General features: G+C 38.0%; 1 protein-coding gene across 9 annotated transcripts in view; it reads right to left on the reverse strand.

Moving 5' to 3' along the window:
- The window catches only part of PALLD (palladin, cytoskeletal associated protein), a 194994-nt gene that overhangs the window by 26584 nt on the left and 140895 nt on the right, over positions 1-27515 (reverse strand). For 6 of the 9 annotated variants that reach the window (XM_071807712.1, XM_071807713.1, XM_065836814.2 and 3 more), the window contains one exon: positions 10246-10941. The exons of the other annotated variants lie outside the window; for them this stretch is intronic. In XM_071807712.1, coding sequence (XP_071663813.1) covers positions 10246-10941 — 696 coding nt within the window. The remainder of the gene's footprint in view (positions 1-10245; positions 10942-27515) is intronic. 9 annotated transcript variants of the gene reach the window in all.

Genomic DNA, 27515 nt, shown 5'->3' on the forward strand with positions numbered 1-27515 from the left:
AACAGTGATATTCTTGTGAAAAGAACTGCATTTTTAGATTAAACCACAACAGAAGAAGAGCAGATGTTTGCTAATATATCACAAAGAGCCAGAGAACATCCCTTGCCCTAGAAATATTCAGCCACTAGCTGGAGACCTCAGTCACCAAGCAGAATAATCCCCTCAGCATTTGCCTGAGGATATTCTCAATCAACAAGTAACAAACAAATCATCTTCTACTTTGTTTCGAGGAAGAAGTCAGGAAAGCTATCCCATCTACAGGGAGGCAAGCGAATGCTGAGAAGAAGGGGTAAGGTCTCTTCAAGAAAGAGATCAGAAGGGAATCGGAAGGAAATGTCCTTCAGGAATCCTGGACCAACTGCTGGAAGGCTGGTGGGGAGGTGGCATCTCTCTCTCTCCTCACAGTCTTTCCCTTCAGCTTCCAGCCTCTTACCTCATCCAGCCATGGAACCAAGTTTTGTCACTTTTTGGATAAGGACACACACACACACACACACACACACAGAGCCAACTTCAAGGCAGCAAATTTCAAATTTGGCTTCACCTTGAAACAGCCCTGTGCCAGCTCCTAATGGAGACATGCATTCTACTGCAAAATTCCAAGTGATACATTAAAAATACAGTTTTCATTTCACATTCTTACAAACTTCAGACTTGAATAAACAGAAGGAGTCTTAGCAGAAAAAGACCTGTTGATGCCTGGCACTCAATAGGCTGTAGAGGTAAAATGTACAGTTTACTCAAGAAAGTCACAAAAGTGCATGAAAAGGGGGGGATGGGCTAAGTGCTCTGGAGTGGATTTCAAATAACAAGTGAAAACATTTTCTGAAGCATTACGTTATCTCTGAAAACAAAAATCCTGTAAGCAAACACACCCAAAAAGGGAAAGAGTAACAAGAGAATTACAGGTCAGTAAGTTCAACATCCACACAACATGGAAGAAAACAATATTGCGGTCAATTTCAAAACAGTGCAGGATAATAAGGAAATGAAAAGGGAATCATATCCACCTCACACTCCTCTCTCTGTCAGGCTAAAGGGCAGCAGATAGGTGAAAAGGAGCAGCTTTGATACACTCCAGTTTGTGGCTTCTGAGTGAGCCATCAGAGCTGCAGTAAGTTCCCCAGTAAATCAGGGAAACAGAGTCCGGCTGAAATTTCTATTAAACAGCTACATAGCTGCCTCAAAAAGTTATACAGAGAGTAGCAACCATTTTTTTTTCCTATGAAACTGGGAGAATATATACCAATGAGGTCTTTCAAAGGTCTATGTATATTAAGTTCAGTACTTAGCATTTCAACCTTAAAAACTAGAACAGTGAAATAAAAAAAAAGCTTTTCTCCAGCTGGCCGATGACACTGAACTTGCAAATGTTGCAACACGTTTGCAGGTAACAACTGTCATTTCCAATAATCTTCATAATATGTCTAGAGGTGGTCTAATGATGATTAAACTCAGGAAAAATGTTCAAAGCATGAAAGCAATGAAAATGAAAAATTAGCACTAACATATTAAGCACCTCTCAATAATCTGTGAAACTACAACTTGGACAGTAACACCATCATTTTAAAAGGAAAAGAAATATAATTCAGACACATTAACATCAGACATGAAACTTCATAGTTTTCCTTTATTCCTTGCTGTGGGACACTGAATATAGTTTTGTCACGACCCTTCAAGAAAAATACAGCAAATTGTAAAGTTTTAGAACACGAAAACTGTCAGATGGTTTTGAAAGAATAGCTTTTGTGACAAGCTATGCCACACACACACACAAAGTCTGGCTTATTGGGTCAGGAAATGAGACAAATGAAGATAGAGGTGAATGAAACACAAAACATCAGAAAACAGCTGGCATTCAATGATTCTCCATGTCCTTTGAGGAGACAACAACTTGAAGAACAACAGGCCTAGCTTAGACAAAAACAATGGAGAACTCTCCTTTGTCCACTCTTCACCAGTGACAGGTAAACACTGGAACAAGTCATGTAGGGAATTTTATTTAAAAACAAGGCATGCAAATATCTCAGCAATGGCCTGGGGATCCCTGGTAGCTTTTAACAGGAGCGGCAGGCTCCCTAACAACCTTCCAGATCTCTGGTGATGTGCCAGAACATCCTGAGCTTTGCACAGTGGGTGTGGAAATGTCATCCGAGACCTGGTCAAGGCAACTTGCCTGAAAAACAGATTCTTCTCTATTTACATTCACGAAGAAGTATTTAAGCAAGGAGGCAGTCAGTTTAAAAATATGACTATAAAAAGGAGTATCAGTCAAAATTTCTTCAAATGCCTTTAGAAAACCTCTTTCAGGAATATTTTAAATTGGGGAAAAAAAAGAACTGCACAAGAAATGTAATTCTTCCTGCAGATTCCCTTTTTGCACCCACTAGTTAGAATATCTTTCTTTCTCTACATATATACACTTTACAATATGTACGTAAATACATATCTGCATACATACCCCCACACCAAATTAGCTCTTAAGACATGCAATCTTGAGATGAATTTCAAAAAGACTACGAGGCAATAGCAACAAATAGAAGGCCCTTGGTAAATCTATCCTCTGAAGTACAGATTCATTTAGCTTGAGATGGTTTTCATGTCAAGACAGCCTGACAGCAAATGTTCTTCAGCTGCTTTTGCAAATATTTTTTACCATCCTTACTTCCCCTTACCTGGATGCATTAAGTTCCTAAGATTTGTGTCCTCCTTAGTGGCTCATCAGCTTTCTTGTAATCTTTTCTCAGGAATAGTATCAAAACATTCTGCCAATACGTGTGTGTATTTGTACATTCATTCTTTGCCTGGTACAATTTTCAGACCATATTTTGAGTATTAAGGTAGCATGAGATAGTTGGAGAAGGCATATTTCAAGATACTGACACCAGTAATCTCAAGCACACAACCACTACCACAAATGTGCAAAGGAACTATCAGCCTTTGAGAATCAGGCTCAAATTCACATAGATTTTAAGTATCTCTGAAACATGCACTTAAGCCACTGATGGCCTGAATACAGAGACGAAAGCACACAAGTCTGAATTCTTTTGGTCAGAAAGGGCGCAACAGAATTGCCAAAACTCAGGCATCTTAATTCTCACACAGAGATTTTTGACAGCAAAGGTTTTTGCAACCTTGGCTTGGGTCTCCTTAGTTTGGAATCTTTGCCCTAACATTTGTTTAGAAAGAAGGCCAAACCAGCAGTACTTTTCATGTTTTAATTACACAGAACGCACGCTGGATGCAATTCCTTCTTTTCCTATGTACCTTTTACAGTGTAAACAAGGGCAACAGGCTGGCTGTTGTTATCCTTCCAAGAACAAATTCCTGTTTGCAGCCAATATGGCTCAGTTTCACAGAAATCCAAATCAATTCTCTGGTACTGAGGTAATGAACAGTAACTTGATTTTTCCTTTAAAATGACAGCCTTCCAAAAATACAGCTAATTCCTGCCCATTTACCACATTTTTCACTTACTGTGAGAACAAAGTTACTACAAGCACTATAATAGGTCAAACTTTGAAGCTGCAGATGCATATTAAAATTGTTTTAGTCTGATCTTGTCACACACACTATGGAGACCAGGAGTCAGCTCTGTTCAGTAATGTGACCTTACGTGCATCTAAATTCAGGGAATGCCTGAGGCACAGACCTGACTAAGGCTGACTTGCACTAAATGAAAGAAAAATGACAAAAGTTCAATTATTTCTACCACCCAGGAAAAGATTATGGAACTGTAGTTGAAAAAAATCACTACGTCATGCCTCACCATTGGATAGGATCAAGACTGACATAAATAATATATATTTCTGAGCAAGTTTTAACGTTCTTCATTATTAGACAACACAGAACAAGTCAGCTTTTTCATTCTCTGTTTCAGCTGCTTCCCCACCAGACCAAGTTATCCCTCTGCCTCATGCTGTACTGGTTACCATAGATATATAAATCCCGTTTGCCTCTCATATGTCCACATATGTGGATACTAATTGAAAAACTACCACCTATTTTGTAACTGGTCATCTTATCTGATCGTTACCAGCATTATGCTAGAACTGATGATCAAGAAGAAAACACTAAAGCATTGACTACTCCTGAATGTAGAAAAGGCTGGCACAGACCTCACAGTCCTGAAGTCTTGAGAATATACATGTAATTGCCAGAATCACGAGAAAAACCTACACTGGACTGAGAAAAGTTATCATTTCCAAAATGTTGACCATTACTCCAGTTGATGAAATGCTACCGATTAAGGCCTCCATGACTATCAAGCACTGTACCTGGCTTTTACATTCACAGACATTTCCGGGGCCTTCGGACCTGCTTAAAATAAGGAAGTTACAAAATTAAGTCCTCAGAAGACCAAAAAGGGTGCAAAGCAACAGTGCAATTTGTATTGAAATAAATGAATTGGTACAAATAGCTTCTCTCTCTTTCCAACAGAGAGGTGTGTGCACTAATTCTCTTAGTTAAGTTCACTTGTCACCTTACAACATTTCAAAGTATCTGTCAATACCATTTAGAAAAAGAACATGTTGAAAATTATATTTCCAGATGCCATGATGGTCAGGATACAGTAGGTCAGTTATTTTGGCTCCTCTGTGTGTGTCTCCATGTTAAATAATTGATCTCTACTTTTGAGCAACTTTAACTGAATAGATCTGGGGCACAACCTGGATTTCAAAGTTCAAGTGGAACAAATATACATTAATCATATTTTGAAACACTGTTATGGATACGTATTTTACGATAGTCATGTACATATACATAATAAAAAGGTGTTACATTGTGTGAAAACGAAGCCTCCAATATGAGCTGTTTCTGAGCAAAATAAATAAGAAGTGATCTGACATCACAAACAAAACTTTCAGGTGTTGGCCTAACAGGCACAAGTAGTATCCAAGCCATGGGAAAAGGAGGTTAAACACAATCAATCAAGAAACCTTAAACAAAAATGGTCTAATGGACAGAAGCAATAACTTAAGAAAATTTAGGATTGGGAATGAAGGCAAAACCCAATATTTGCTGGAATTTTTCCAGTTACAGAAACACTTGTCTTCAGATATATTTTCCTGAGATCCAGGGATAACTCCAGGTATGACTGAATAGGCAGCATATGAAGACGAGTTGAGCTCCCTCAGAAGCAAGAAAACACCCTGGTCTTACTTCTCAGTTTGACGTTGGAATTCTTAACTAAGGTACTCCCTCCTACATATCACTATTTTCACATCAAACATACTGTAAGTAACCTCCATTTTATACAGTTGTGACAGACATAACTCACAGAAATAGGAAAAGTAAATGTCCAGTGTGCACAGGACAGCATTACAGTTGACTCTAAAATGAAAGCTGGCATCTGTATGGGGAGACTGCTGAAAGCTGTCAGATAAAATGATGGAGAAGTGTAGCTTTTCCTCAGTGGTCACCATCACTGCTCACTGACTCAAGGGACATAAGGCTTACTAAAATATTTGCCTCCATGCTACCTGAGAGAGAATTCAATGGACAAGTCACAGTACACAGCTGCAAGAACAGACCAGCAACTCTGATGTTGCTATCCTCATGATTCCCACAGAATCTTCTTTAAGATTTGGATTTAAGGTTCTAGAGATCACTGAAACAGCAATTAAATTTATTACCTACAGTGATGAAAGCAGCTTATTTAATTACATTTTACAAGATGCTTTTCAATGTTTTCTATTTCCATTCTTTTCCAGAAAGTAGTAAATCTACACTTTTGCTCTTTCAACAACCCTGCAAAGTCCGGTGGGTTTTTTTATTTCCTTTTTATTTTTTTGACTAAGGTAATGTTACTGAAGATATCTAATTTAAGAAAAAAGTCAGCTTTAAGGAAAGGTATCTACTTAAGGAAATACTATATTTTTTTTAAGTTCCTTTCCAAAGGATATATGTAGAGCTGACAATACATGTTTTTATACTTAGAAAGAGATTCGTTGGATAACTCCACACCTTTTTGTAGCAAGATTTATACTCTTGTTATCTAAGTCTTCACTAAATAGGGATTAATTTTGTTTTCTCAAATGCTCAGGTAAACTTACCAATATACGTGATTACGTGGAATTTATAAATATACTTATTTCTCTTCATATGGATATATATACGTATATTAATTTTATGAACAGTGAAGACCAGATAATCTGTAGCTTCTACAGATTTAACTGTGGACAAAACTCCCTCAGTTCCAGGTTTCTGACGCTTTTTAACTCTGTTCCCTGCAAGTCTTTTGTAACCGGAAGCTAACCTGAGTCCAATACACCACCCATCATAGAGGTTTTTTTAGGTAAAGAAAGACTTGAGATTTTTAAGAACAGTATCCAACAATGTTACTGCAGCCAAGTTTTAGCTCAGAAATAACTGACAAGCGCTTATAATTCCCTTAAGTACTTAATTAGCTATGCAGTTCCACCAGCACTTCTCTTCCTGTTTGACAACACTATGCTCTGGCAAGACATGAATTTATCAAATCTATCCCATTAACAACAACAAGAAAAGGTTATTCCCAAAGCTTGTTCAGCTAACACCGCCACAGTTGCAGCCTGAAAGTGTTGGCAGCTACAAAGTGGCTAGAGCTTACTGGAACAATGAGATATTTAATTCAACTGAAACATTTCCCATATAATCGTTGCAAATAGATGCTTAAAATATTTCAAAGTAAATTAGTAGGTACTAACTACAAAAAGCTGCTTTCCATGTTTCAGATGTCCAAATAAAGTGTAGTAAAATCATAAGTAGCTGTTTCCATGATTCAGGTGAGGCTGTAAGACTATATGTTCTAAAAAATCCAAACCAAATAAACCCTCGGTGCAGTACCTCCAAACCTGTCAACTCGAAAGAATATTCATTTCATCGAACTGGTTTATATAATGCTGTCACCTCCACAGATTCTCAGGGTCCAGAACTAAGGAAAATGTCAACATTACCATGGTATTTACTGCTCATGGGCTCACAGAGTACAGGCATGGAAGAGATTTTTACTTGTTTTATTTGCCATCTTATATATATATTTCTCTTTTAAATAAAACAAAGATGACACATACACTGCAAAGGAAATCCCTGAAGAAAGCTGATGAAGGGAATGTTTGGCTCCATGAGGAGCAAGGAAGACTCTGTTGGTTATTTGTATATAAGCAGTTAAGTTTCAGGGTGTCTTCCCTTTTACGGAAATCTTCACTAATGCTGCTTTTGACCATCTCCAAACCCAGACTTGTCTCCACTTGCAATGTTTATTGCTTTATCTATATTCTGCTCCTACCACAAAAACAATCAGAAGAAAATGAGAATACTGCCTATTAAGTGCTGATTCTGTTGGTCATGAAAAGCCATTGAAATGTAGGAAGAAAATGAACAGTTATTCAATAAACTTCTCAGTATATCAAGATGCCTAACTTCTAAAAATAGTCTGCAGAATTTCTTACTCTGCCAAGCGATGTTTTCTTGTAATTACAAGAGACTATGACTTTGTTTTCTTTCAGATATTGGGCTATCAGTGTCACAGTACCCATGCCTGGGAGAGAAAAGGGTAAATCACTATAGTAAAAAAACCATATAAGCAAAATATAAACAGTGAATTGCCAATCCTGAAATATACACACACACACACACACACACAAAAAAAAAAAAAAAAAAAAAAAGACAAGGGAAGAGAAAAGAGCTATGAAAACACTGAAAGCAGACAGGTAAACTTTTAAGAGCTTTTTATCTTCTAGAGGCAGTTGATATGAAAGTGTGGAAGTATCTAAATGAAATGACAGGTCCAAGTCTACTTCTACTGAGGTCAAAATATAATAATAAATCTTAAAGTTATCTTCTAAAGTGGAAATCCTACCACTTCATACACTATATTTGGAGTTTCCATGAAGGGCAAACTCTGCTTAGTTCACTTTCAGTAACCCACCACCATATTCTCAATATCACCACTACATGACTGATCAAGAGGCGGAGAAAAAAGCTGAATGGTTTGCCTAGTGTTTTAGATGCTGAGCTGAAGCAAAATTTGGAATGCTCCCGTTCATTTTTGCACCCAGCCCATACAACACACTGTCAGGAAACAGTATCATCCTTTTCCATCAATGGCTCTTGGAGATGTACTGAGATGGGAACTATAGGTTAAGGTTGTAGGATACAGTGAGTGGATCAAAAACATCTCAGAAAGACAAATGGTTCAAGAACAGAAGATTTGCAACGATGGAGCAAAAGGTGATGGAAAATATGCAGAAAGTGAAGGTGAGGGGGAAAAAAGAACTGAAACTAGCACAAAGCAGAAGAGATCAAAAGCAGTGAGTGGATGGGAGGCAAGGGGAAGAATTGCACAGGAATGGTATGAGAATGATGGGAAACAGAACAATTTACTGAGCAAGACACACCAGACATTAGTAACCTACACAGAAAATGAAAAAGGAGAGGCCAGGGAAAATTTGGCATCAAAGATACATAAAAAATAGTGTGGGTTTTTTTTTTTTTTTCATTATTCAGTACATCTTTTACCATTTTTTAATGCTATAATTCAGATGACAAATGATCATTGTGTGTAGATATATAAATGCACATATGTATGTATACATAAATTATACACACATCCATTCAGTATGGTTAACATGATCCAGCTCCCATCTGGAGTGCATTTCCTGAGGGAATGCAGGCCAAACAGCCGACCGCCTCAGCCTCAGCTTAGAGCCCGGGGCTGCTGCCTTGTCCCAGGGGGACAGACCCACCATCAGTGCACACCCAGACTGGCCGCTGGCCATGGGGAGGTGAGTGGCATGGCGAAGCGGGGAGCATCCTTGCAAGAGTTCCGTCTCCATGTCCAAAGATCAAAGGAAATGAGGAAGAGCACCGCTAATGCCCCAGACAAGAACATATGTGCATGAACACAGCATAAGAGGGAAAGAGGCTGCTCCCAACATTTGTGGGACACGGCAGAGGCTTGAGCTGCTGCTGTCAACCACACAGCACACAGAAAGGAATCCAGTTCTTACCCAGAACTATATAGATGTACCAGAGCCTTTCCTGGAAAATCTGGGGTAGCTACAGGCTTTTGTGGGCTGTGGTTACCTGTCAAGCAGTCAGTAAAGTAATCATGCAACTTTCATTCGTCAGTATCAGCAGAGAAACTCAGCCAAGGCAAAGGACACAGTAAGACGGAAAAATCACAACTATTATGAGTGGAAGGGCAAACTGTACTTTTTATTCATTTTTGTCCTAAATCTGTTTTATGGCCAAACACCATAATGAGCCATATGACAGAAATCAAGATAAAGAAACGCGTTTGAAAGCATAGATGTGATTTATTACTTTTATATCTGTCTGCTTTCTTCCTTCTCTTCCTTTTCGTATCTTGGACTGAAATAACAGAAGTTCCCACCGCAACAGTATGTAGCTGAGCAAGTCACCTAGATACTGTAGATATGTTTAGACAAACTTCTGGACAAAGTTATAAATAAGCCTTGGATATGGCTATTCTCATTTTTGTTCTTCATCATGTATCTTTGTTCTCTAAGGATGGAATGAGAGTCTAGTGCCAGTGGAAAGACAAACTGATCTATGACAGGAGCTAACACACTCCAAAATACTATTTTGGCCTTTAGAGAAGACAAAAGGGGAAAACAAGTACGCAGAGTCATTAGGGGGAGGGATTCTGTTTGTTTTTATGCACTGCTTTTCTAAATCCCCTCCTAAAGCCTTTTCCAAACTTCCTCAGAACAAAACCTCTAGCCAAAAGTCAATATATCATTATGACCATTTTGTTGTCAGATATATACTTCAATACCTTATGCTTTAAGCATCACAAAGCTATAGGGACTTCTGAACAATGCTCTCTTTACTTGATATTTCTCTGTTTGCAGAAGTAATAGGAACCTAGACTGCACATCACTGAATATGTGACTTTAAAAGAACACGATCATCAGAAGGGTTTTCTTGGATCTCCTTCCATCGCCCTGGGCATGCAGAGCCTTTTGCTGCTGCTTTCATGTTTTCATCAACTACGATTTAAAGTTTTAGTTTTTCCTCTTTTGTGTAACTACTGTAGGAGTCTTCCAGAATCTCACTTCTGTGAGGGTTACAAAACCCTATCCCAACTCTAGCACAGAAGCATTTGCAAATAATTCATCCACCTCTCCCGCTCACGCAGCACGTAACAGCAAAGGACCCTAGAAAAGCATAAAATGAAGCAAGTGCAATAAATCTTCAGTACAGTCAAACTCAAGGAGCTCATTAGCTGATACTTACGGAGGCGTCACTCCTTTTGGGAGGCCTAACGCGTTGACAGAAACGGGCGGTGGCTGGGATGGCAGCATGGAGCTGAGAAAAGCTGCTGGAGACTGGCCGGAATTAGGAAATCTGGGAGTTGGAGACAGGCTGTGGGAAGGTGATGAAAGTGAAGGAAGAGGAGGGGGTGGGGGAGGGGGAAGTGGAAAGGAATCACACGCTGGATATGTTGCGGCTGGACTAAAGACAGGTGGAGGTGGGGGCGGAGGGGATGGAGAAGAAGGAGACCAGGCGTACTCCCCTTCTGGAGCAAACTGCTGAGAGAAAGGGGGAACAGGCACTCTCCCAAACTGTTTCTGAGAGGCAGTTGGAGACATAGGAGAAGGAAGGCTGGAAGTAGATGATCCTGAAGACGGAGTCACGTAACCCGAGGCAGGGCTGATGTTCTGCGCAGCAATGAACTGCTTAGGCCGAGCATAGTTGAAGGAGCCGGAAGACTGCATGGTTGGGGAAGTATGAGAGTTAAGAATACTCATTGGCACAGGAGAGGTGACAGACTGGCTGGCCTCAAGCTCCTGGAAGGAGGGGGGAGGAGGAAAGGAAGGAGAAGAGGGAGGGTGCTGATGGTGATCAGGTTGCTGCTGGTGACGATGCCGCTGGACACTTTCTTGCTCCAGACGAATTTGGTTCTGCAGCTGCTGTATTTTTATAGGGTCCCTGTAGGAAGGAAAAATAGACAAAAAGATGATCAGACATGCAGTGCTGGTCAGAGAGGAGGTAAAAGTTCCACTGAGCTATGGTCTAGGGAAGTCAGAAGGCAGGGAAAGTTCAAAACATTTGCAAATCTTGAATAGGTCTATCTCTTCACAGATAAAATATTAATACAAAAGTCAATTCTTGGAGCTCAAGAAGGGGGAAAAAAGTATATGCATAATAGAAGTTAACAGAACCTTCAGTTCTTAAAAATGGTAAACTCTAAGACAATTTGAAGATGTTTAGGATATTTTAAAGGAGCAATCCAGATAATGTAGGTAATGGTAAAAGTGCTGAAGTTCTTAAGCAGGTTTATTTTCATTTCTTGCCTCTTTCACTCGATGGCCCTGTTTCGATAACAAGCCTCAGCTATTTACTCAGTGACAACTTCAGCCTTGATTTCTGCCGTACCCTCTGCAGGCCAATCAGACAGACCTAATTACTGCCATGATTTTAATGAGATACTAGGAGACAAGGGACCAGCTTCTGTGTTGGAAGCATCCATGCCTCTGTAATGAGGAAAGAAGATTTCAAAGCAGCATTTGTAACCTAAGGAAATGGCGAACTGAGGTTCCCCATGTCTTTAGTCCCACTTTCTTTTTCCAGGCTTTACTCTTAACTGTAAGTTCTGAGGCATATCTTAGTAGATACTGAATACAGATATGCGGAATTGCTAGTTGCAGTACTGTCAGCTTAAATGGAAATGAGAATTTATTTTAGAAATGCGGACAGTCACTAGCAGAACAATAAATACTAAAAAAACTAATATGCAAGGGCACTCAAAACTGTTAATTAAGTAAAAAAAAAAAAAAAAAAAAGCAAAATGTTCAGCAGTGAAGCAAACCAGACTATGCACTGGGATTTTTGTGTTTTGTTTTGTTTTGTTGTCCACAACACAGACATTTGATTGACATTGAGATCAGAATTAACTGTGTGGTCTGTCATCTTAAAATACATCAGACTGACTTGCTTAAAATTGTCATGTTCCAGCTGGAAATCATAACTTTATCTCAACACTCCAGATGTCCACAAAGTTTCAGCATATGCACATATACCTTTTCTGTATATTTAATATATAAATACTTTCTTATATACAAGTGTGTCATTGTTTATATATAATTTAGGTCATTTAAGCAGAAATTTTAGAAGCTGTCTGCTTAATGCATGGCATATGAATGTATGATTCTGGCACAATACACTTTTGTTGGTAGCAACAACATTAGAAACGGTAATATCATCATATTTTCCACTCTAAGATTAATTTTGATATTCCAACCATCCACATTTCCCAGAAAATGTTTTCTGACAGTAATTCTGCTTATGGTCTCAGGCCAAAGGAGATTGTTTAGATAAGAAAAACGGGAACAAGCTTGTTTAGGGCAAAAAAGTGACAATCAGTTATTTACGTTTAATAGTTGCTTTTTACTTTTTTTGTCATAAAGTTGGTTCAGTTCTAGTAATGTCAATCATCCACCAACAACACATATTTCAGTACTTAAAAAGATATTGCATTCTCCTTTTTAATTAAATCAGCAACAAGAATATTGAAATGGTGAAGTTTACTTTTAAATTACATAATTAATTTTTTAAATGTTGACAATAGAGACTCTAAATCCCTATCAGTTCAACTTTTCACTCTGTAGAACACAGGTTGAAAGTTTTTGTTGGGTTTTTGCTAAATTAAGTAAAAGCCTCCTTTCCCTAAACGGGCTAAAGCAACACAATTTTAGTTCCCATCATCATTTGAATTTCTTGGCTGAAGACAGAAATGGTTCAGGTCACCTCTGATTGGAAGGAGAAAGTCCTGTAAGATTACTACTTTCAGCTCATTCTCTGTCTTTAGTCTGATTATTTGCAGACATACTGATTGTAAAATTCTTTACAAGTAGTATTTATTTTATTTTACATCATAATCACCCCCAATGTTTTTTTATTTATTACAGAGAGACTAAAATTCAAAAAAAATGGGGGGAAATTCAGTATTGTAAATGGTGTGTTGAATATAGAATAAGTTTATGTGTCTCCAACACTCCTATGTTTACCCAGAATGTGCTGAAAGCAAGTCAGAGTGTCTTGTCTTAAGGCTTTTTTTATTTTCATTGCCAAGTCACACGGCAATGTGCCCAGACACCAGCATAACACAAATGACCATCTATGGCCCTGCCAATGGTACATACACTACTACAGCGCCTGCCACTGAGCTGCTGTTGGACCAGCTCAGGCAGAAGACAAGACCAGATTCAGGGTACGTCTGCAAAAGGTTGTCAGGCAAAGGCGAGGTTGCTCTGCTCTCACACTACGTTTGGCTTGAGAACACAGGAATACACATGGCTGTAAGTCAGGGTTTATTAGTTCAGGACAACACCAATTCCATTTGCAAAGCTTTTGTTCAGCTTAGGGCCCAGACAAAGCAATTGCATGTCTGATTGAAAAATGACATGCAGACATAATCATTATCACAGCAGTCTATGCAGCAAAACACATGAAGACCTTCCTAGAGCAAATTTTTGTTCCAGTGGTAGAAAATGCACAATCCTTGTCTGCAAAGGAATGATCTCCAACTCAGAGCTATTTTTTAGCAGCAGATGCTGCCCTATACTCATTAATTTATTGACTTTATATACTCTGTTTTCCTTTGTAATGACAACAACAGCGGTGGAAGCTCTGCATAGGTAGGTCACTGAAAGATAATGCTGCTGTGCCACAGATATAGAGAGCCCAGCAGTGAAAATGGTCCAACTGATTTGGTCTGTTATGTTGCCCCCATTAGTAGAGAAACAAAGAAGGCAGTTAAAAAAATATATATATAAATAAATCAGGTTTTGGATGAGATTACAGGAAAAAATTAGTTTAATTGTAATTACATCCTCTTTCCAATTATCTGAAATATGTTTTGCAATCCCGGTGTTTTAAAGGGCACACATGCTTTCAGGGAACACATCAAGTTTGTTTAAACAACAGAGAATAAAACTTATTTTCCATGTGGAGTTTTTGGTTTTGCCAAATAATTAGTTATAGCAATGTAGGAATGAACACTTAAAAGCAAATTTTTAGTGAATGGCAAAAGTAAATAATTAAAAAATCATAACCAAGGTAAAGTGGATATTGAGACACTTCAGCAACTTGATGAAAAGCAGGCCTAATAGTACATAAATATTTTCAAAAGTTTTGCTTCAGTATTTGTAATTTTTTTCAACACCAGATATTTTTAACAAAGGTTTTTCTATGCATTTTCAGATGTTCTAATAGGTATGCTAAAACAGTTGGAAAAATGCAAACAGTAAAGCAGTAATATTTCAATGGAAGCAGACATTGGTTGCAGCAGAGATGAGGTTCCTGGCCTGCACTGCCTGGGAGAACACTGGCACGCACAGGTTCAGTTCTGGGCACTTGGAACACAATCAGCAAGGTGATGACTTTGAGAGCTAAATGACAGTGAGAAACATTCAAAAAGCAGATGTTCAAAGGAAAGACTAGACACATTTGGTTCCTTAGCGGGCAACTACAGAACACTGTCTTTTAAAAAACAAAACGCTGTGATTGCATGAGAAAACAGTGGGCAGAGATGATCAGAATCTTCTCTAAGGGTGCCACTACATACAGCGTATTTTAAGTTATTCAAGAATTCATGTCCTGAGGTACACAGCTTGTTGAGATTATAATAGATTGGTTCATCTTTTTATCCCATTTTCATAATGTTTTTCTTCCTGATACTTTCTTTGAATCACATTGTTTTGAAAACTAACAGAGCAGTCCTCAACTTTGAGAACTAAACTGGTAACAGCTATCATCAGGAACTGCAACTCCAAGTCTAGGCCAGGACAGGAGACAGGTATATGGTTGTACATCTCGAAGTCTCAAAAGGACCTAGCTACTGGATTGCAGAGTAGATTACAGCAGATGGCACTTTGAGGTGGTGCAATAAATCCTTCTGAAAGTTCTCTGTCAGGCTCACTCACAGGTTTCCAATATTCGGATATGTACCAACTTTATTTTTATCTTACAACTCTGGGTTTATAGAGGGCATAAAAAAAATATTTTTAAGGACAAAAGTTCACATGGAAGCCTTTATATCCATTCTGTCTTGGGAGAGGGGTTTCTCCAAAGGCTGTCCGAGCCTTGAGAGCAATCAGTCAAATAGAAAACATATCCAGGTGGTGTCTACCACAAAGTGTGGTAAGGGCATTCAAGTTTACTCACTTTGTTACAACACAACATACAAACCACCACAGACAAAGAACTAAGATTAAATACATTTTTCTATGTTATAACTTTTAAATTTTCCTGCTTTTGGCTTTCCTTTGTCCTCCTTCATGACATTAACAAAAGAAAAAGAGCAAACAGAAAGCAAATAAAAAAAGCAATTTTTGTTTAAAATAAATAATACAATTGGAATAATCTCCCCAGGGAAGTGGTGGATTCCCCAACGTTGGACACTCTTAAGATTCATCTGGACAGGGTGCTGGGCCACCTTGTCTAGACTGTGCTTTTGCCAAGAAAGTTTGGACCAGATGACCCAATCCTTGTGGTCCCTTCCAACCTGGTACTCTATGATTCTATTTATCTTACATATGGAAGAATAGCAGGCTCGCTTCTGTCTCCAGTCATTCATTCCTGAGCAAAAGCAGACTGGCCTCTTCACAGTCCTTCCAGCCATATACCCCTTGAGAAATCGACAGTCCAGTTCTACACAAATATACTAAAAAATACATCCAAAATGAAAGCACAGGAATATTTTGAATGAAAATAACCAGCATTAACCACACTTAAGGCTGAGCTAGTTTTCTGAGTTAAGATTTGAAACCAATGCCCCAAAAGCTCTGTATTCATATCCTGGTGTAACAACTACCCATCTACACTAAATCTACCTTCCAAAGAAGATTTAGCTTCTAACTCAATCCCAATGCTTCAGAATCATGCCAGAGCTCTACAAAAAGGCAAACAGCCACCATCATGCTGTATTAAAAGGCAAGGGCTCTTCTCAGGTAACACTGACTTTAGATATATTTTTATATGTATATATTTATGTATGTATACAATGGATGGAATATTTTCTCATTATAATTTAGTAACATATTAAAGTTGGCACAAAAATCTGTTATACCTCTCTAGCTCCTTTGCAGCCCAACTATGTGACTGGTAGGCAGGGAAGGAATGAAGAACTGGATGTGCTGGGGGCTGCTGTGCTTCCCTCAGTAGACAAGATTCACAGCGCTTCTGCATCTGTGGCTCTTCAGCAGCTGGCGTGGCAGACTTGCCAGGTAGCTGTTAAGTTACCTCTGAAACACACTACTTAATTGTTTTTTTTTACAGCCACAACGTCTGTATTTTACTGGTGTAAAAGGTACCATTTTCTAACCTTCTTCTGACACCGAAATGCACATACCAACTCATGCAAAATTTTACAGTAGTCAATGATATCTGGAATTGTCCTCTGATAAATTCCTAACATAATTCAAGGTTTGCCACCAGATTTATCAACAGTTGAGAGTTGTTAAAAATGAAAACATCCTAAGCTAGCAGTAGACAAATTAACAGCTGTACTAAAAATACTCAGAAAACAGAGGCAGTTCCAACTAAATTGTATCCACCAAAGGAATATTTACTCATTTTTAGAAATGTTAAGAAGTACATATGTGACAAGGCAAGAAGGTGAAGTAAAAGGAGAAGGGATGTCCTTTTTTACAAAAAACTGCAAAGGGTTCAAGCTGTATTAATACAAATATATTTACCCAAGCATTAAGCTTCCTGATGCTGAACAATCTACTGTATTGTGAAAAAGAAATCTGTACTGTTCTAAATCCTGCAAGAGTTCACATTTATGCAAGACTGGAATTATCAGTTCAAATACAAACTTGGGGGGGTGGGGGGAGGAAAAACAAACATCATCACCAGTCTGGGTTCTACCTCACAAATATTCAGGGATATTTTTGTCTTTACTAACAGATTTCAGGGATGATGCAGTGCTGTCATTACAATTTAATCCTTCAGTTGAATAACTGAACCATCTCAGGAACCATCTCAGCCAGCTGCAACATTTCAACATGCTTTTTACTTGCCTTTCAAAGCTGAACAATTTGAAAAATGCAGATTTGTGATAAATAATATTTTCCATTTTTCAGGTTAATATACAGAAGCGTTTGTAACTAATTTCACTGTAACGTAACACACTCTCAGGAAAACTGGAATGGTGCAAAAGTGAACACAGGTACTGTATTATGAGCATGCTATGAAACTAAGCTTGACCTTGCATCTGAGAAACTTCATATGCACAGAAGATAAATGTAAACCATCTGCATTGTACCTTCACTGTTTTTGAACTCTCTTGTAAGGAAATCCTGATGCAATTTGACTGTTAAAAACTTTCCTGTCTATCCTAAATAGTGGCAGTTGCACCTGTGCCCATTTTCCATTATGGCCTGACTATCTGTCAAAGGCATCAAGGTAATTTCTGTACTAAGGAAACCAACAGTAGTGAAAGTGCCAGTATTCAGCCAACACAAGAAATTCTTTTAGAGACAGGAACCATTTTTCATCTCTCTATACCATTGCAGGGACATTTTTCAAAACATGCACCAGTGAGATAACATGTTTAGCCTGAGTATAGAAAGAGAGGAAATTGTGCTCTTGCGCACACCATTGTTCCCAAAAGTCATAAAGACACAATACAGTTCTAGTAAAAAGGCTAAACACCATATCTCTGGTAGGGTTAGATCATAAGAACTAGTGTGGTCGTTTAAAATCTGTCTGCTTTGGTAATTGAGTAGCGTTACATAACCAGTGCACACAGGTAACAAGGTTTACAAATAAAGGAAGCAAAACACATGTTATTAAGAGGTAAATTGTAACAAGGTGTTAATAGCAATACAGGTTCCAATTTACAGCTGAATTGGCTCAATGTGTCGGAAATTACAACTTGGTATGCAGGAATGAACTAGCCTGAAAAAGAACAATTACGTATTTTGCCTCTGATTGTGCTATAGCATGTGGAATGTTGTATTCTGTGCTGACTGGTATATTCAAAGAAAGTATGGGGAAAAATATATATCTCAAAGTTTGAAAAACTGTACTAGCCTAAAACCAAAACTGAACAGCAAAAACATGGATTGCCACTCCTCTTCTAGATGTATCACGATGCATTTTCCCAGTGCTGGTACTGGAACAGCACATGAGCAGTTGTTTGCTTTTTTAAAAAAATATATTTTAACTTTAATACATTTGATTAACAAGATGTTCTATAAATCATGCTTTCAATATTAATATTCTAATATCTGACAAGTGTCTGTTCTTTAGGTTACACATAAAGATGAGTGTTTCGTATTACTGAAGTAGATACTTTTGGGAGGAAGAATGAACATCATATTAAAAAGAAAAAAAAACAGAGTAGCTACTGGATGCCCTGATGTTAAAGGGAACACACAGTTGCTGTCAGTGTGTTTTTATGAAAATTAAAATTTTAACCATGTTTTAAAACTACTTGACAAAATTAAGTTAGTTTTAAAACTTTAATTCTAGGCCCTTTTACCAGCCATTCAGTATTCACAAACAGCTCTGACATCTGAGCAGGTCGTTGCCTCATGGATATTACCAGCTGACACATCAATAGCACTGAAACTCACTGGAGATATCCTATTCTTAAGATATCATATGGAAAGGAACCACTGGAAAGAAAACCAATGCATAAAACCTGGTGTTTATACGAAATAAATAAAACCATCTGAGATTCTCCCACTACAACAATATGACTTACACACTTTAAGTGTCAGCCCCATTTTAGTATTTTCGAGTTACAGTACTACACATTCTTGCTGAAGTCCTTCTATACACACAAAAATAACCCCATCAACAATGTACACTGTCTTTTATGGAAGGAGGAGAAGCACAAGGAAGTAGCAGCAACTGCTAAAGACAGTAGTAATCTTCCAGCCTGGTTCTCAAGAGCATTGGAAAGCGAAACATTACTTACAACTTTGGCGATATTTACTCAACCAACGTTATCCTAACAAAATTACATCTTGTGCTCGATCCAGTGCAGGATGCTATATCCCTGTCAGGTAATCTAGGTTGGTAATCTCAATGAAAGTTATGGCAGTGAAAAGAAAGATACTTAAAAGCACAAACAACTGTGTAGTCATTCTGCATGTTGCAAACTTCTCAGGGTATCTGAAGTTACTGCCGTATTAGGGATTGGTGTCACCCAGAGACATCTGTAGATCTATCGGGAGAAACTTTCCTCCCAGATGCCCTCTTAGACAGCCTTTTAAAAGCACTGCTGAAGTATCTCACGTATTAATTGAAGAAATAACAGCCTTTCACTGCTTCCCTTCTGTTGTTCGGTGTCACCTGAAGCAGGGAACAAATAGCTACCCTCTCCATGTTACACAGCTGCTTGGCTGCAGCTGCAGTTACCAGTTTATTCAGGTACATACAAACTGCTTCAACTTTCTTCTCTGAACAGGCTAGCTGATAGACAAAGCTCCGGTTAAGTTAAATATTCACTTTGTGGCAAAAAAATGAATACAAAAAATAGCTGAAGTGTCCTCAGTGTTCATGCGTGTCGCAGCATTGCCCATAAATACTACTGCACAGAGCTGGCAAATACTCAGTCTGTTCACGGCCAGGAGACTCTCTGTGGGTTCACTTGTCACAGAGCAGAATGAAAACTCCAACATGAGCTGGTAAGACAGCAGCAACAGAACATCTTAGTAAAATGGAAATACTTGACAGTGTAGCAGATGTATCTTCTGTCAGCTATTGCATTTAATAAACTGAAAAGAACTCTTTGTAGACTTGGCTGTAACAGTAGACATAACTTTAACTGCTCATGTAGACTGATAACATCTTTTTGGTTTATCACATTTCTTTCTATCAGTAACTTGCATTGTATTCAGTGATACCTGCCTGATGAATACTTCTGTCACCTATTTTGTATGAGGAACAGTCTTTTAAGATGTGGTTCTCCATTCACCTTGCTGGACTAATTTTGAAAATAGAGCTTACAAGGCACTGTCACTTCTTATCTAGCCAGACATGAGTTTGGGTTTTTGTTTTGTTTTTAGAAGGCATTTTCTCAAAGTATAAAAGAGACAAGATAAACCATGATACTCAAAATGTTGCTAAAGCACTCTTAGATATGCAGAGCTACTGCTTATTACAACTTCATCATAAACATAATTATAGTGAAGATGTCTTAGGCAAATCCTAAGACTTGCAGCCTTACTCCATGACTGAATCCTATACCTCACTGCAATGTCCCCATTGATTGTTATAAAAACGAAATTGAATACCTACCAGAAGAATTACTGAGCAAAGGCAAAATCCACCCACAATACACAGATGTCACTGCAGTCAAAATATACTTTTAATTATTCAGAATATATTCAGCTCCTGAACACCTTGAATAGACCTGGCCAGAACTAATCACATTCCCTATCATCACAAAGAGAAACAAGCCAACCTGAAATTACACACTTTTGGACACAGCCGCTCAACTTGAATTAGTTACTTGCACTGTGGCAACACACAATTCTGAAATATTATTTCCCTGGTAAACAGATGAAGAGGTTTTACAGTTAGAATTTAACTTTTTTTTTCTTTTACCTGCTATCTAACTGTACAGTGCATTGTTCTGAAAAGTTTAAATGGAATACCTTGCATATACATGACAGAGCAAATAATTGCTTTTGTACCTTTGTGTGAAAATACATTCCATAAAGATGATTCACTTCAAGCGCTATTTATTTCTTAATAGCTCAAGTAACCTTAAGTATGGGAGCGTTATGCAGTAAGGACTTACCTGAATTAAACTGTGCCTTAAGTGATGTATAATGACAAAAAAGGGCTTGTACAGGTAAATTTTGTAATAATAAGCACTTGTTATGGCCAAATACTTTGCCAGTGATTCTGAATGGCTGGTCCTTTCTCTAAAACTGTTCTCAATCTTGCTTAGCTCTCAGTGAAAGGGGTCACCCTTCTTACCCAGAGAAAGTAACAGAAAGGACCAAGTTTCATTTTTGCTAAATAAAATAGTAACCAACATGGTGACTGGCCAAAAACAAGGAAGCACATAGACTGGCACTTCTCCTAAAAGAGCAGTAAGGACACATCTGCATTTGTGCTTTAGCTTGTGTTAGAAATGTGCTTTTGAAACAGATCTCCAACTGCCTCCACTTGCTTGTTCTCCAGTTTGCATCCTGGAGAAGCCTCTCAAGAACATGAGCTGATTTCATAGAATCATAGTATTGTTTTGGTTGGAAAAGACCTTTAAAACCACCAGGTCCAACTGTTAACCTAGTGCTGCCAACTGCACCACTAAACCATGTCCCTAAGCACCACGTCTACATGTCTTTCAAACACCTCCACTTCCCTGGGCAGCCTGTTCTGATGCCTGACAACCTTTTCCCTAAAGAGATTTTTCCTAATATCCAATCTAAACCTCCCCTGGTGCAACTTGAGGCCATCTCCTCTCATCCTATCACTTGCTACTTGGGAAAAGACACTGACACCCACCTCACTCCAGCCTCTCTCAGCAGCCATAGAGAGAGACATCCTGTTCAGTGAAGTGAGAGTAACAAACTCCAACCACTAATGGGCTTCAGTCCACGAGACCAGACTAGAGCTAGTCCAAAGTGAAAAAACAAAACCCCAAACTGACTCTGAAATGTGTAGCGTAGATAGCATGCCTTCAGTATGCTTTTGCACTCTACAGAGCCACTTTTGTTTCTGTGTACTTGTTGCTAATGTAGGCAATACATAGAGAGTAGACGTATAAACTAGCATGAGATGTCTAGCTAAACCATGCAAACTAGAAGGCATTTAAAAATAAGTGTGTACACCACAAGAGACTCTGGCTTCCTATTTTATGTAAGTCTCCATTTCCAGGAAGTTAAGCACGTATCTTGCTAAACAAATATGCTGAAAAGTAAACTTCTCCTTTAATTTATAGGGTTTCTTGAAATATTTTTGTATGTGTATATATATCACATTTATGTATAACATATTAAAAAATAGGGTACCGCGCATATTATTTAATGTTTACTCATTCAGAGACAATGTATGGACTGGCCTAGACATAAGTTTTACTATTTTATGTGCTGTGGTACAGAATTTACTATTTGCTGCTGACTTCCAGAATTCAATTAATTCTGTTCCTTCCTCTTCCTTCCTCCTGCCTGCAGTAAAAACTGCCCAGATAAAACAAACATGTTTTATTTGTCTCCAGTTTGATCACAGGGTAGTCTGCAAAAGCTAGTTAAAATAAAAGTACATTCCTCAAGATTTAAACCCTTTTTTTTTTTTTCTGATAATTACGATGAAAGATTCTCTCTTGATGGACTCATTATTTTGATGAGTCATGCACCTTCTTAGACCAGATTTGATCACTCTTTGAGAAATAATACTGGCCTAGAAACAGAACCTGTGTGATTTGAGGATCTCAAGTTATATTTTCCCATATTTAATTATTGAGATTAATGTTACGATGAACATTCCAGAAGGGATGATGAGAAATATGGTTTATCTATTCCTACAGTGGAAGGCAATTTAGTTTATCTTGAGTAACCGCATTTTGTGTTTTATCCTTACTGAAAAGGTAACATTAGTGTAACATTAAGTCTGCACAATACATTTCCTTAACAAAACTAGAATACTCAGATTACATTTGAAAACTACTGGTAAATCACTGTTAGTTAAATTGAAATAAATAAAAAAAGTCCATGCCCTTTTTCCATGATTGTTTTTGTTTAAGTGCTAATGAAATGTAAAAGTATCAACACACATGTTTTGCACAGATGTTGACACTAAATATGTGTCCAACCTTTCGTATCACAACAGCTTGGACTCCAAACTACCCTTTACCTCACAAACAGCTGAGAGAGAGAGAAGAAAAATCTTATCTGGCTGAGGTTTGATAAACAACCTATAGCTCCATATTGAAAAATATAGTTTTGGACTTGTAGGTAACTTCAAAAATAGAGAAATTTTGACAATAACAAAATTGTTTCTTTCTTGTCTGTCTCCCTGCCTCCTTCCTTGGGCTATCACCACCTCCTCACCACTCCTTGGGAGCTCTGGCACTACCTACAGTGTACAACAGCAAGACGAGTGACTTCACATTCTACCTCACTTCACATGCTAGCTTCTCTAGAAAAGCATGCTTTGCTCTTCAGAAAATACGGCCTAAAATACCTTTATCTTCTGCAATTTTCTACTGTGAACTAAAGGATTATTCCAGCTGTCAGAACCTGCATGACTGTTGTGTCTCTGAGCCAGTTTAGTAAAGCTACTCTGAAGTCACAAACAAAACTTACACAGTACCTTGATTCTGTTTCTCATTTGAAGGATTCCTCTATTCCTTTTCTGTTTCAGGAAGAAACCTCAAAAACCACTAAGCACAAGAGTTACTCAGTAACATAAGGGTTTGGATGATTAGAGGTCAGTTAATTTCTAATTCATATAAAATACAATGGTAAGTTTTGCGGAATAAGGAATGATTTAATGAAAAGTCAAAAAGCTAGAGGCACATGAGTGTTTTAAAATATTGTAGGCTTTTTTGTTGTTGTTGTAGAGGACAAAATAAGACAAAGACATTTAAGTTCTCTGACTGGTTGTACCATCTATCAGCTAAAGTGGGCACCTAGACTGGCAGAATGGCTGAGCTGCTTAGTATTTTTGTTTGGAGGAAAACAAGTTTGTTCTCCAACAGTCCTCCTCTTCGGTATGCCAAGACTCTAACGAGCCCATGCACTTAGATTCACCACATCAATTACATTCTCACGCCCTAAAGGCAATGTTGTCTGAAGCTGCCCAACTTTCGGTCATTTCATAAACCTTCAGAGACTGCAGTTTTCCAAATGGATTTCAAGACTTCAATATTAAAGTTACTTAAATAATAACTAATCCACCAGGCCTTAGTTTTAAAAATGGGGAAATAAATGTTGCTAAGCAATAATTGATAACACATAATTCTTGCTGTACACTGTCCAGGCAATACTTCACAGATTAGTTATGTCTGATCGTCTACACTAGGGAGAATTTTTGTCCTCAAGAGCCTAATACTAGAAATGGCATCTCATGATCCAAGGCTCTTTGTTCTGTTTAAATTTGTCTTATGTTTAAAATCAGATATTTGAAATTAAGAGGAATTTGTAAGGCAAAAGGCCCAGCTTGATTAACATACTTCATAATTGCAGGAAATGTTTTTCGACCCTTAGCTGACTTCAAATCTTTTCTCATGATTTTTTAGCAGCATGATCTACTTCCCTAATGAATCATTCAGAATGAATGAGGAAAGATCTGCATACTTGGAAATAGCAACAGAGTCTCGCAATCATTTTGAAATCCTCTATATATTAAATAGCTTTATGTTTTCAAAACAAGCTCCAGATGTGTAAAACAATGACACTTGATTTGTGGTAGGCCTAAAAGATCATTTGCCTTTTTCTTCTGGTTGTGCAGCACTTCAGTTTGCTGTCACGTTGCTCTAATGCTTCTAGTCAAAAGGAGACACATAGGGAAACGTTCTCATCATTTCATCTTGGCATCTCACATAAGTAGTAGTACAGCCTCCTAAAGCTAGTGGAACCTCCAGAGTGCAGTTCAGAGTGTGCAAATTAGATGCTAAATGTCAGAATGTATAAAGACCCTCTTAAAGAAGCACCTTTAAAAGTCATCCCAATAAAGCACACACTTCAAAATGAAGACAGGTAGCTCAGATTTGAGCAGAAAACACATAAAATGTCCAACACATCCTCAGTAATGAAGATAAAAGTAACATTACCCTACACATGACTTTGTATCTCATGAATCAACTGCAAATCTTATATTATATCACAGTTTCAGTCGCACTGGACTTAACATTTAATTTATTAATTTAAAAGTACCACTTTTTTTTTTTTTTCCATATGCATTATATAGTTCACTAGTATGACAGCTCTTATTTATCAGCAGCTGGCAAATGTATTCAGCTACTCTTGATGGCAAATATTCTTCTAGGCGGACGTAGTATCAGGGAGGATCCATATTTCAAACACTACCACACCCAGCTAGGGTCACCATGTAGAAATAAAATTAACAGAAAAGGTCAAATTGTTCAACAGCATTATGAAGTAACATTGTTAGAGTCAGGAAGAAATTTTGTGATTATTTATCAACACCATCAGCTGAACAAAGAGTTGAACATAAACCAGGCAAAAAAACTTTGCTCATTGAAAAGGGGACCCATTTACTCATTTAAAAAGTACTCCTAAAGGAAAGTCAAGAGAGGGTAATTAAGAAAAGATATGCCAGACCGGTTTTAAACATCACAAAAATAAAAGCACAAAGTATCACAATGTATTACACATGAAGATGAATGCAAATATTTCAGTCCAGAAGATCAGGTTGGAATGTGTGTGGCAGGATTGGTTTTAGTCACATAGGTTAAATGCAAGGACATTTGCATTGCTAAGACTAAAAAGACTCAGGATCAATGTAAATAACTTCCTCGTACTTTCTGTTCTTTAAACAATCAGCAAAAGAGTTCTATTAAAATGTTAAACAATGCTTTTCAGTACAGAAATATCTATGTTGCAAGCATAAATGCTAATAGATACCCCAGAGTCTTTCAATGTACCAGGAGCAAATCTGGTATTTACCATTCCCAGGCTCAAACTGTTTTATTTCAAGAAGAGGCTCCCAAATCTTTTTATAATTATTTCCATTGCATATAAACATAATCTCCTGGTATTAGTAAATTAGCTTGGCTAAATATAGCAAGGAGCACTCATGTTTTATGGGGCATTTTCTTTGGTATGCAGCTAATATAAATAAAATGAGCAGAGAGAAATTGGCAGTATTCCACTGACATTACATCACTTTTCCTTAATAGGAAACCTCTCTGCAACTTAACATCTTGCTTTAAACACTCAGAAGTGTCCACAAAGTCTTCAGTGAGGATCATCATATAAGGCCAGTAATACGCTACAAAGGACTAGAACACAGAGCTGGAGCCCTCAGTAAAACATTGAAGAAAGAACTCCTAATGAAAGCCACCTTCAAATTGCCACCAACTGCACAGCAAGAGAGTTGCATTATTTCTAACAAAAAATACATGTAAGTTGTACATAATTCCGGTGAAAAGCAAGGGATGAAGTTCTGGTTCCTATGACTTCACTCAATAGACTCAGGATTTCTAGAAACCTTAGAAAGCAACAGTTTAAAAAGAGAGGTCTAATCCCCTGGGCCCATGCAGGACAGAGACAAGTATCTACCATGTTTTTATTTGCTGCTTATTCTTTGTGATCCTGAAAAAGACAAACCCTCTATTTTATGATACCATAGGTACTATCCTTCATCTCTAGTATAACACTATTTTCAATAAATTAGTTAATTATTGTAAAATATTATCTGATATTAATTTAAGAGCCAGGTGTTACCATCCGGATATATATGTTGAGCTTTTCAACCACAAACAACAGGACTACTTGACTGTATGCTATAAAAACAAGTTAAATGTGGAGTAAAACCCAGTGGACCTACAAGGTTTCTCTGAGAAAAAAATTCATCCTTGCATTCACATTTTTGCACCCATAACTGACATTGCTTTTCATTGCTCAGTATACGACACTAGCAATAAAGTCTAGCAATCAACACAGTACATGAAAAATAAAAGCACGCAGAGAAATTTATGGTCGTGTTGTAATTAATGCAAACATAAATTCCAGTTATTGTATTTCTAGTGCACAATTGCTGAGCCATAATCCAACTCCTGCTTCAAGTCTGCATGCAGTATTTGCTGGCACGGATTTTTTTCAAGAGCATAATTTATTTAGGCACCATCATACACACACACACACACAAATGTATTTACTACAGTACAGAAAGTCAGGGTAGGTCGTTTTGTCCTCTGCTTTTTCCAAAAAAGCTTGAGAGGAGTTCACTGAGTGGCTCCTGCTGCTCCTAGTTGCAGCTGTGCAACATACAATCTTTGCAAATTAACAGTAAATGTTGCCATCTTTACAACAGTGACTCTCAGGAAAGAAAATACTAATCAAGTAAAGGTATGTAGCAAATGAATGTAAGATGAACTACACTGAAAACCACTGTGAATGCTCTCATGTAGGAATTGTGTGGTCTTACGATACCGTGGATTCTGTGTCCCTCTTATTCAGTAAGACATCCCCAAATACTTCTATGTGCCCTTCCCTGTTCTTTCACATCCAGATGTGACGGCACAACAGTTTAGGACTCTTACATCAGAAGGGGCAAGCGAGTTAAATTTTGAATGTAGCCCTAGAATGTAAGTGGATTGGTGATTTTGTTTGTTGGTTGGGTTTTTTGTAGTTTTGTACTGGGGCTTCGGGGCAGGGTTTTTTGGTGGTTGTTTTTTTTTTTTTTTTTAAACTTGGATCTATTCACTGCTTCAGATGAAAGAGCAGCCACCCGAAGGGTTCTGCAGGTGCAACAGAAGGGTGGTGCTTGTCCAAGAAGAAGCACCTGAAAGCTGGACCGCCCACACTGCCAGTAAGGACGCCCCTTCCAAGGTATGTTTTGTAAACCTA

Source organism: Patagioenas fasciata, chromosome 4 (genome assembly GCF_037038585.1).
Source record: "Patagioenas fasciata isolate bPatFas1 chromosome 4, bPatFas1.hap1, whole genome shotgun sequence".
In the NCBI taxonomy this organism is placed as follows: Eukaryota; Metazoa; Chordata; class Aves; order Columbiformes; family Columbidae; genus Patagioenas; species Patagioenas fasciata.